At 63.7% G+C, this 11,266-nt stretch overlaps 2 protein-coding genes across 5 annotated transcripts; one reads left to right on the top strand and one right to left on the bottom strand.

Annotated features, from left to right (window-relative positions):
* Positions 1–525: 525 nt before the first annotated feature.
* Positions 526–8,491, bottom strand: BTBD19 (BTB domain containing 19). 3 transcript variants are annotated; one of them, XM_054833638.1, is made up of 8 exons: positions 8,109–8,491; positions 5,791–6,028; positions 5,315–5,368; positions 3,735–3,794; positions 2,383–2,451; positions 1,932–2,063; positions 1,595–1,723; positions 526–1,465 (listed from the first exon to the last, which is right to left on the bottom strand). In XM_054833638.1, the coding sequence occupies exons 1-8, from the start codon at positions 8,195–8,197 to the stop codon at positions 1,331–1,333; spliced, it is 906 nt and encodes a 301-aa protein (XP_054689613.1). In that variant the 5' UTR covers positions 8,198–8,491; the 3' UTR covers positions 526–1,330. The 3 variants fall into 3 exon arrangements, with proteins under 3 accessions (XP_054689613.1, XP_054689612.1, XP_054689611.1); XM_054833637.1 differs by lacking the exon at positions 5,791–6,028 and having other exon boundaries at positions 8,109–8,448; XM_054833636.1 differs by lacking the exon at positions 2,383–2,451 and having other exon boundaries at positions 8,109–8,329.
* Positions 8,492–9,784: 1,293 nt separating this feature from the next.
* DYNLT4 (dynein light chain Tctex-type 4) lies at positions 9,785–11,018 on the top strand. 2 transcript variants are annotated; one of them, XM_054833908.1, is made up of 2 exons: positions 9,785–9,917; positions 10,293–11,018. In XM_054833908.1, the coding sequence occupies exon 2, from the start codon at positions 10,302–10,304 to the stop codon at positions 10,977–10,979; it is 678 nt and encodes a 225-aa protein (XP_054689883.1). In that variant the 5' UTR covers positions 9,785–9,917; positions 10,293–10,301; the 3' UTR covers positions 10,980–11,018. The 2 variants fall into 2 exon arrangements, with proteins under 2 accessions (XP_054689883.1, XP_054689884.1); XM_054833909.1 differs by having other exon boundaries at positions 9,829–9,936.
* Positions 11,019–11,266: the final 248 nt, after the last annotated feature.

Below are 11,266 nucleotides of genomic sequence, written 5' to 3'. Positions count from 1 at the left end.
GTGACAGCACACGCTGGTGCACGCACAGGGCAGCGCACGCTCGTGTGGGCACTCGCGGTGCCACATCTCACTGGGAAAAACATTTTTCTGACCATGTCCCCGTGCAGCGGGGCTGTCCCTGAGGCCAGCCCCTGTCCCCGTCCCCATCCCGGGCACCGTCCGCGCCGTTACCCAGCACTTTAACTCCAGCGGTGTTTGCCGTGCCCGCGGCCCCGGCCCCCCCCAGCCCCCAGACACTGCCGCTGAGCTGGGGTGGCCCCGGGGACCCCATCCCCGTGCCGGGCGTGGGCACGGCGGGCAGCCCCCCCCCCCCCCCAACACGCCATCTAAGTTATTTATATCAAAGAGAGCAAAGGTTTATTTTTGTAGTTTGTACAGGCGGTAGTGGGGACCGAAGGTTTATTTTTAAAGAGTAAATATATATATTATATATAAATTACCTGTCGTGTCTGGCCCTTTCTCTGGGAGTAGAGCTTGGGACGGGGCGGGGGAAGCTTGACACAGACCCAGCTGTGTGCACACACGCAATGGGGTGTGCGGGGGGGGGGGGGGTGCGCACTGTGGAGAGGTGTGTGTGCCACGGGGGGGACGGGACGGGGCGGGGCTGGCAGCGTGGCGTGCCCCCCCGAGACTGGGGGGGGGGGGGTCGGGGAGGGGGTCTCTAGCGTTGGTGCAGTGGTGCTGGGTGGGTGCACAGATGCCGAGGTCTCCCCCCCCCGCTTGCCCCTCCCCAGTCCCAGGATCCCCCCTCGCTGAGCCCCTTCCCCACCGCCGCCACGGGGTGGAGGGCTGTGCCCCTGCCCAGGCCCGTGCCAGCACTCGCCGCCTGATGCAGCACGGCCCCGCTGCCGGAGGAGGGCAGCACGGCCCCGGGGAAGGGCCCCAGCACAGCGCCCGGCGGGGGGGGGGCAGCAGTGGGGCTGGGAAAAGGGGGGGGGGGGGGGGCTCATCCCGTGTCCCCATCCCGCAAGGGACCTCTGCAGCCCCGCCACACCTCGGGCTGTGTGTGGGCGCCGCGGCGGCTGGGTGTCTTTGCACCCACCCATGGCCCAGCTCCAACACTTCCCCCCCCCACCCAGCCCCTGCACCACTTCTTGGGGTGACTCGGGCATCCTGTCCTGGCCCCAAGGCCGTAGCATGGGGCAAAACGCTTTATCGATGCTCTTGGCCACGGCAGCACCTCTGGCAGCGCCCAGCCCCACAGCCTGCCCCACTGGGGGGGAAGGGGTGGGGGGGGTGGGGAGGGCACTGCCCAGCGGGGCGGAGGGGGGGGGGCACTACCGCTGCCCGAGCCCCTGGGTCAGGCTGGCGGGACCTCGGTGACTGGCCCCTACTTGGCGTGAGGGTCCAGGTGACGGTGGTGGTCACGGGGCCGTGTGCCACTCCGGGGCCGGCAGAGGCGTGAGGGGACCCCACTGCCCTTCCGCAGTGCGTGGGACCGCCAGGCTGCTGCGATGCTCTCCACCTATGGGGATGGGGAGAGGGATGGGGGCATCAGCATGGCCACAGCGTGGTACCCCCCAAAACCCGGCCCTGCAGCATCCCTCAGCCCCGGAGGTGAGGCAGGGCACCCCAAGAGGAGGCAGCAGCTCACCGGGATGAGCAGATCCTTCTGGTTGTGGGTCTCCAGCATCACCAGCTCGCTGGGTGACAGCAAGGCCAGGCGCAGCTCCCGCACAGGCAGGGCGGCCACCTCAGGCACGGGGCGCTCCAGGACGGCCTGCTGACCAGCGGGATATGAGGGATGGAGCTGGTGATGTCCTGGGCACCAGGGGGGTGGGGGGGGTTCAAACAGCCTCTGTGCCCATCACACAGCCCCATGCTCAGGGACAGGGTGTCTGGGTCCAGGCACCCCTGGGCGGCTCCACCTGGGGGTGGGCCTGCCAGGACACCCCCCACCCACCCCCCCGCCCCTGCTGCGTTGCACTCACCGAGCTGACATGTGCCCACTCCCGCACAGCCTGCACCAGGTCCAGCTCATCTATGGCCAGGCGGTCGCTGCGCAGCACCCGTGCCAGCACTGTGTCGGAAAGCTCGTGGAAGCCTCGTGTCCGCACCACTGCCTGCCAGCACACCACAGCACCGGGGCACTGGTACTGAGACCCATCCTGGCACCATCCCTGCCTGGCACCCCAGCATCCCCCCACCCAGACCCCCATCCCCTGGCACCCCTAGTCAGCCTCTACCTGGCACCCAGCATCTTCTCCTCAAACACCATTTGCTCCCTTTCCTCCCCTGCCCAGCCTCCATTCACTCAATTCTTAGGGGCCCCAATCCCCTGTCTCATGCCGTGCCCCCCAGTGTTCCCCATGCCACTGTCCTCAGTGCTCCCCATGCCCTGGGGTACCCTGTGCCATGCTCCCCCATTCCCTGCAGCCATACCGTGGTGCAGCCCTCGATGAAGGCCAGGCAGTGCTGCTGGAGGTCTGCCTGCCCATAGGTCACTGCAGCCTGTGGGACAACACAGACACCTGCGAGGGGGTCCAGGGCAGGAGGGACCCCCTGCCAAAGCCCTACAGAGACACAGGCACTCTCAGGGACCCAGGTGAGGTGAGCATCCCTGAGTATGGGTGCCATGGTGTGGGTGTGATGGAGAAGGGGCACCAAGGTCCTCTCCTTTCCTGGCCTGCCCCACAGCAAAGGGTTTGGTGGCTCTACCACCCACAACGGTCACCCAGCCCTTGCTGTCAGCAGGAAGTACCTGATTTTCCACTACTGCTTGGGGACGTCACCCAGCCCCGGGTGGGCAAGGGGCCCTGGCATTGCTCTCACAAGGCCACACTGCGGGGACATGGGGCCACCTGTCCCCAGGGCTCCTTGCATGGGAACAAGGTCAGCTTAGAGCCATATGCCCCATGCCCTGGTGCCAGCCCCAACCTGTCCCATAGCTTCCATCCCCCACTAGAGCAGGAATTTGGGGTGCTCTCATCCTCCTCCAGCCCTACCCAGTGATGCTCGTCCCAAGGCTGGCACTGCCCATCTGGGTACCAAGAGGCCATGTCCCTGCCCCCCTGCGGTGGCAGCCCCTGCATGCAGGGTACTCGGGACCAGCACAGGCAGGGTGAGCATCGCCTCCCCCTCCACCACGGCAGGGGACCAGCGTTGACGCAAGCAGGGAGGGAAGGCGGGATGTTTTTTTCAGGTTTGTTTTGTTCTGGGGTTTTGGGGTTTTCTGTTTGTTTCCTCCGGGCTAGTTTTAGCTCTGTTTACGCCACAGTGGTCTGGCACCACATCTGGCAGGAGCTTCTGTGCTCTGGGGCCGGCATCTCGCCCCAACAGTATTGCTTCAGCCCACAGGGAGATGGAACAAATCCCCCTTCTCTGGGGAGCACACATGCAGCATGACACGGCCATTGGGACCCCCCCCACAAGACTATTTTTAGGTGCCCCAACTCTCAGTAGGGTTTTTGGGACTGGCCTCAAAACCATGAGAGCTCCCAAAACCCCAATGACTCCCAGTTTCATGCAAATGATGGCAAGGCCCTGGCACTGGGGAGCTCTGGCCAGCCCTGCTCAGAGCAGCGTGGCCTCAGGGACATTTCCTTCCAGGCTGTGGTGGCCCTGCTGTCCCTCGCAGCCCTGGTACAATGTGCCCAGGGCAGCTGCTGAGCCAGGGGTGGGTAGGAAATCCTGCCCTACTGTCCAGCCCAGAGCAGGAGGGTCAGGTCACCTCCTGCTCCCAAATCAGACAGGCTATTTTTAACCCTCTGTGACCCCACTGGTGTCACACTCACCTGCAGAGCCTCGCAGACCTGCTCCACGCTCAGTGTGTCCTTGATGAACTTGACACAGAGCTGGAAGGCAGATGGAAAGAGGGTGGGCAGAGTGGGGACCCAGCCCCACCACCCCCTCCCGTGAATCTCAGCACCCCCGCAGCCCCCAGGATATGGGACATGGGACATGGGGTGGAGGCACCTCCAGCCCCACAGGGTTTCATGGGCTGTGACCAGCCATCCCAGGCACTGATTCAGCCAGGGACCAAGCCTGATGGGACCAAACCCCAGCCAACCTCATAGCCCCAGATAGGTCACCTAACCCTGGCCACGGTCACTGGCTGTGTCCTGCCACAGGGGATGGCCTTGGTGCTGGCTGCAGTACACTGGGTGACCCCAGCTTTGCCCAGCCCTGCCTGCCCGCTGCTCTCTGCCTGTGACTGGTCAGGGACCAGCATCTCCAGCTGCAGCCCACACACGGGCGATGCAGATGGGATGCAGCCAGACGGGCACGTCTATCAGGGAGCAGGACCTCCTTCCTGCCTATCTCAGCTGCCTCCCACGCAAAGGGGTCAGAGCCCCTGGGAAACCCAAGGGGATATGACATGCAGGGAGGAGCCATCAGCTAGAGCAGAAGGGCTCTGAGTCACTGGCAGGAGGGACATGAGGTCACCCTGCAGCTGGGGACACAGCCACGGGCTTTCCCCTGCTGTCTTTGGTCAGCCACCTTCCCCGCCGCCCCCCGCCACCGCCATGGCTCATCCCCCTGAGGATGCATTTACTGGATGGTGGGGTGAGACTCGTGTGGCCAGGGCACTGGCCCCCCGCTTTTTTGTAACACTCCTTATGTCCCTTCCCTGCCAAGTTTGACAGCCCCGTGCCATGTCTGGGGTCGGGCTGAGCTTGTCCCCATGGGGTGATGGGGCAGGTCCCGTCCCATCGCCCCAGCACACAGCAGACCTCAGCTCCTCAGCGAGGTCCTTCCTGTTGCGGTGGGGAGGGAGGGGAAGTCCGGGCGCGAGATGGCGGGTCACGCGATCAGCCCGCCGGTAATTCAGGAATCACTCTGATGACGTGGCCCGGCCGCCCTCCCCAGTGCCGAGCTGCTCCAGCTCCCTGCCCACTCCTTGTCCAGTTCCCACCCCTCCTTTTTGCTGCTGCGGCCTTCCCAAAACCTTCCTGCCCAAAGCAGCACCCGCTTGGCAGCACCGCGGCCGGGGAGCTGAGCGCTCTCCAGGACCAGGGCTTTCCCTACGGTATCGTCCTGCCACATGACTGCAGGGCACCCGTGGGCCATGGCATCGGGGCTTTCCTGCTGCTCTTTACCATGCAGGAGACATGAGGCTCCATGTCCTTCCCTGGGATTCCCCGGCCCCTGCGGGGCTTCTGGAGAGTGCTGCACCCCCTCAGGGGGATCCCACCGGATAGACCCTCCAGGATTGGGAAGCAGGGGCTGAGCCTGCGATGGACTCAGGTGATGCACCACAGTGCCGTCCTCAGAGCCACCTCCAGCCACTGGCCATGCAGAGACCATCTTGGGGTGCTCCTCAGCATGGGGGCACTCGGGGACCACCGCCCCCCCAGTTTAAGCAGGGTCATACCTTGCACAGGTCCTGCAGACCATACTCCACCGACGAGGTCAGCACGTCCAGCGCCTGCAGGCAAGTGAGACCTTGTGAGCACTGGTGCGCAGGGCCATGGATGGGCATGGCAACCCAGAGGCCAAGGGCACATGTCCTCCTGCCTCCATGGAGCTCCCAGTTGGGGGGGGGGGCTGCCGCATGGGGGCATATGATGGCGTCCTGCTCTGGTGTTACCCATTCCCAGCAGCCAAAGGTGTGCACAGCCAGCTGTCCTGAGGCTGGGGCAGGCCCTTGTGGGACAGGGTGCTCTGGACACCCCACTGTGCTGGGCTGAGATCCCACACACTCGTTGCACTGTTAGCCAGCCAGAAAGCATCATGCAGCACATCCCCTCCACCTTTGGCACCCCAGGAGCTGCAAAGCACCCCCTACCCCTGCATCCCCACCTTGTCCCTCCCACGTACGTGGTCCCTACCACCCCCATCCCCACTCACGATATGGCTGTTGAGGGTGACACTGTTTGTGTAGAGGAACTCGATGACAGCCAGGAAGACCTCGGGCTGCACGTTGCCCAGGATGAAGGGGCCCTGGGATGGGATGCTGCAGGGGGTGTCCTCACTGCCCACCGGCTCCTGGCTGAGCATCCCCTGGAAAGCCTGGCAGCGGCAGGCCAGCACGCAGCGGTGCGCAAACACCTTCTGCTTCTCCCGGCCCACCACGAATGTCACGTCACTGCGGGGGAGAGGGGACCATGAGGGATGGGGCACCTTGGGAAACCATGGCACGGGATGCCCTGGGACAGGGACAGGGCACAGGGGCAGGGACCAGCTGGGTGCCCATCCCAGCAGGGCAGCAGCCTCCAGGGATTTTCCTGGCAGAGGCAGAGTGGTCCTTGCTGGTGGTTCCTTGTGGCCATCAGAATGCTGCAGGCAGAGTGAGCAAGATGTGTCCTCTGGAAGGCACAGACAGCCATGGGTGCCAACACAGATGGCCATGGGTGCTGGCACAGAGAGCCATGAGTGCTGGCACAGAGCAGGGCAGAGAAAAGCCCAGGACAGCTGGAGAAAGTGGCTTTCTCTTTGGGCACAGCAAAGCTGGGGAAAGCACAGCTGCCATGGGGCTCGGTGTCCTTGACTCACAGGCACTGACTCATGTGCTCAGGGATGCGAAGTCTCCAGCATCACTGCTGGCAGGGCTGGCACTGGCCCTCCCTGCACCTGCGGGACAGGGCAGCCTGCACTGCACACTGGGGAGTGGGGTCCCCCTGCCCTGGTCCCCCATAGACCCCCAGCATGGTTCCCCAGCTCTGCGGCCCCAGGAAAGGGAGGCAGGATTGGGGGAAAGGGAACAGGCAAAAGGCAGGGAGTCTCCAACCCATGTGCACTGTGTGGCCATGGCCCATCCATCCCCTCATCCCCCATCCCAGCAGGGCAGTGAGCAGAAGACACACCACACAAACTCCAGCTGCCATGAGACCGTGCACGAACCCACCACCCAACCCTCATGGTGTCCCACAGACGACATGCCCACCAGGGGGAAGGACACCTGGGTCATCCCACATGTGCACCAGGATGCACACAGCTGGGGTGTGCTGGGTGGTGTGAGCAGAGCCCGATGGGTCCTCTATAACCAGTACTGCAAGGGAGACAGAAATAAACTGCTCCATGGCTGTGGTCCACAGGCCAAGTGGGGGAAGCAGGGTGTAGGCTGCAGGATGCAGGCTGTGAGATGTGGGACACAGGCTGCGGTTATGGGATGCAAGGTCTGGGATGCAGGATGGGTGCAGGATGAAGGCTGCAGGATGTGGGATGCAGAACAAAGGATGCAGGATGTGGGGTGCAGGTTGCAGGATCCAGAATGAAGGCTGCAGGAGGAAGGATGCAGGATGAAGGTTGATGGGTGTAGAGTGCAGGACACAGAATGAAGGCTGCAGGATGCAGGTTGTGGGATATAGGATGAAGGGTGCAGGATGCAAGATGCGAGCAGCACAATGTGGGCTGGGGATGGCCAGGTTCTGGCAGCTGCCTCCCCACTGCCTGGTGAGGTGGCTGGGGAGTTTTCACTGGGATTTCTCTTCTGGGTGGCCAAAATTTCAGCAGGGATGGGGATTTCCTCAGATAGCACTGGCATTTGTGCCAGGCCTTAGCATGAAGTGGGACCACACAGCCAGCCAGCTGCCAGGCAAGAGGTGCTGTGTGGCGGGGGGCGGCCGAGGCAGTGACTCTCCATCTCCACTCCACGCTCCGGGAGGATGTGGCAGGGATGGCAGGAGCAGTGAGGCGCTGCTGGGCTGCTGCCTGCCCTCCGGGATGCGGGGAGGTGGAAATGTCAAAGGAAAGCACTGGGAAAGTCGAGGTGGGAAAGGAGCTGAGCATGGGTGGCTGCCCCTGGGGAGTGGGGTGGCTGCGGAACCCCCACTCCCAGCAAGGGCGGGAGCCCCAGTGTGGGATTTAGCCTGGGACACTGCTTTGCCCTGCTGGCACCATTCCCAGAGACAGAGGGGGGTCTGGGAGCACCCAGGGACCTTCTCTCCTCCAGAGAGGTGGTGGCTGTCCCAGGGGGATGCACTTGGGCAGCGCTGGGCTCCTGCTGCCATGCGGGTGTGGGGGGAGCGCTGTCAAAGCCGTGCAGGACGTCCCGGGGGTGTGCACAAGCCATGCCTGTCCCGCCAGCTGCCTGGGGCTCCCTGCACTGCCCGGGGGCCAGAACCCCCCCCAGCAGGACTCGGGGCCATGGGAAAGTAGCACGGAGCGAGTGCCGGGGGGGTCGGCATGGCTTGGGGGGGGGGGGTGGCAGCTCCCCGGGCCCTCACCTGAACTGAGGGTTGTTCACCAGGGTGCGGAGGGCGGTGGTGAAGGCAGCTGCTTCGCCCTGCAGCCGCGCCGAGCAGGGTCCGGCCATGGGCTGTCTCGGGGAGGGCGGTGGAGGAAGGCGGCGCAGGCAGGCGGGAGGCAGGCGGGAGGCAGGCGGGAGGCAGGCGGGAGGCTGGCCAGCGTGGGGAGGCTGTGGGGAGGAGGCCGCCGCAGCCGTCCGACATGGCCCATTGCTAGAGAAACCTGGCAAGCAGCGCCAGGGCCGGGCAGCGAGGCTGCCGAGGAGGCAGCAGGAGGGAGAGAAGGGGCAGTGAGCAGGGAAGCCCACCCTTGCTGCCGAGGCGGCTCTGTCTGGGCGTTTGCCAGATGGGATTGGAGCAGGAAAGCAGTTCAAGTGGCATCCCCCTGACGTGGCTCACGGCACAGCCGCAGCATCGCTGGCACAGGGATCTGCCCCCAGCTTTGCTGCAGAGGAGCCAGCGGATGGGAGAAATGGGCGTGAAGGGAGGCAGGCAGCTGGAATTTTGCAAAAGGTGACACATGCACAGGTTAAATATGCAAAGATCACCCCCACCTCCACATGCACGACCCCCATGGAAAGCCACTGGACATGGCTGAGTCCCTGGCACCAGCAGTGGAGCAAACTCGAGTTCTGCGGGGAGATTTGCCCTCTGGAATGGCAAAAGACTTCTCTCCTGCTGACGCTCTGGGCCAAAGCCCTGCAGCTCTCATGTCTGCTTAGGGCACAAGCGATTGCAAGCAAAAAAAGCATAACGAGCCTCACTCAAGCCCAGATCAAATGCTGTGCCAAGGAATGGCCCATCCCCTTTCTACAGAACCTGTCTGGCCCCAAGCAGTCCATGGATGGGGACACAGGGAGAGTGCCCACGGAGGGACCCACCTTCGGTTGTCAGTGGTGGTGGTGGGAGGGAGAGGGAGGAGGAGGGCTCGTGGCTGCCGGCAGCACCCGGAGGGAGCGGGGTCCAGCTGCCAGCGTGCTTGGCAGCGCTAGTCAGCGGCAAGCTATAAATACCTCTGATGGGAGATAGAAACACAAAAGCCGTCTCCACTTTCCTCAAATAGCTCAGCAGCCTGGTCCAGACAAAGGCACATTGACAGGGCAGCCGCGGCGTACCAGCTGGGCTGGGCTCCGATGGCAGAGAAAAACCCTGCTCAGGACTGGGAGCCCCTGGGCAAACCTCCCCTTGGGTCAGGGCATTGTGACAGCACGGTCCCTGGCACATGGCGGGGCTACACTCAATGCATGCCCACCCTCCCGCACTCTCTCTTTGCTCTGGGAGAGATGGTGCGGGGGGGGATAAGCATCCAAACGCTGCAAATTTTTGGGTAAAATCAAGCCCTTGGGGGTTCCAGCCCTAGTGCAGCACAGAGTTGGGGTGCAAAGGGGAGATCCCAGCAGCTTTTCTGCACCCCTTGCTCTTCCTTTGCACATTTGACACCCATGAGTGCTTTTTTGGGGCTGCCAAGAAGGAGTGGCTGAGGTTGGAGGGCACATGCACGGTCCCATGTCCCCACACTGGCTGCAGTCCCAGCCACGGCTGGAAATAGGAACAGAGCAGGGGTGAAAGGTGATGGGGCTATTCAGGGACCAGGAAACAAGAAGTTACAGGAGCCATGCGCCAGAGTGGCCCTGGGGAGCTGCAGTGTCACGTAGCAACACTTCACGCTCCAGGAGCACAACAGTTTCGTCCCACACTCGCTGTGACCTGCAGGACCAAGGTTGGTCCTAAGCAGCTGCTGGGCATGACATCAGCCGGAGCTGAGTCCCCTGGGTTTACCCCGGCAGGGTAGGAGTGGGGCTGGGGGGTAAGTGTGGGACCAGATGCAGGCAAGAGGGTTGGGGAGGCTGGAGGGGTAGGAGCTGCTCACCCATGCTGGGGGGAAGGGCTGGAGATGGGAGACCAGAGGGCTGGATGACCTGTGTGTGGCTGTGCTAATCAGCCCCCGCTGGCCAAGGCTGCTGAGGATGGAGGTGCTGGAGAAGCGAAGGGGGCTGCCACAGTGCCCCCAGCCCCTCTGTTCCCAGCCCCACAGGGACCTGCATGCCAGGAGGTGGGGGATTTGCAGGGAGCAGGGAAAAGCAAAGCAGAGAGGCAGTGGGATAGAGAGGCTGGGGGACAACCCACCTTCCCCCAACACTCAGAGCCACCTCTCCTTTCCAGGCCACCCATATGGCTGAGCAGCCGTCCCCAGAGATGGCCCTGCCAGCCCAGGTGATGGCTGTGGACAACACCGAAGCCCCTCTGCTCCAGGCCACTCGCCGCGGCTCCCAGCCCCCGGCCCCAGCCCGGGGCACCGAGGAAGGCAAACCGCCGCTCTTGCCCTCCCGCCGCAGCTCCATCCTCAGCACCCTCCCAGCACCCCTGGCCAGTCGCCGCAGCTCACTGGGGGTGGCCCCGGGGGGCAGGCGCCCCTCCATCGGCCCCTGGATGCTCCACAGCCGCGTGAGCTTCTCCGGGCTCCCCCTTTTCCAGCCCATCCTCAAGACCCGCCTTGAAAACACTTACAAGATGCAGCCAGATGAAGGCTGCAAGTTTGATGCAGGGCGGGTGCAGCGGGTGCTGGAGGGGGCCCTGGCCAGTGCCCTGGGGACCACGGTCTACAGCCCCCAGGGCAGTGCCCCGCTAGCCCAGAGCCTGGCCGAGCTGCTGCAGAGCCAGGCAAAGGAGGTGGTGCCACCCCGCTACAAGCTGGTCTGCAACGTGCTGCTGGGCCAGCAGGGCCAGCAGAGCCTGCTGGTGGCCAGCCGGGCGCTGTGGGACCCTGAAAGTGACAGCTTTGCCTCCGCCACCTTCTCCAATGCCTCCCTCTTTGCTGTGGCCACAGTGCACGGGGTTTACTTTGAGTAGCACTTGCCCTTCCCTTCACCCAGCCTTAAAGAGCTGCAGGGGGAGAGCAGCTGAAAATAAAGATGTTTACTCCAGCTGTGGCTCATACCTGGAGTCTTTGGCCATGGTGTGTGCAGGGAGCAAGATAGTGATGCACCGTGGTGGCCTGATGCTCACTACAGCCCCCAGCCACGCTGTAGCTTCTACTACCACAGTTTGCAAAAAGACCCAAGCTGCAGCAAATACAACCCAAAAGGCTGCATTACCCTGAAGCAGGCAGCTGCCCAAGGCCACGCTACAGGGAGCAG

This window comes from Grus americana, chromosome 8 (assembly GCF_028858705.1).
Source record: "Grus americana isolate bGruAme1 chromosome 8, bGruAme1.mat, whole genome shotgun sequence".
NCBI classification, from domain to species: domain Eukaryota; kingdom Metazoa; phylum Chordata; class Aves; order Gruiformes; family Gruidae; genus Grus; species Grus americana.
The sequence above is the reverse complement of the archived record's forward strand: the minus strand, read 5'-3'. Positions and strand labels throughout refer to the sequence as shown.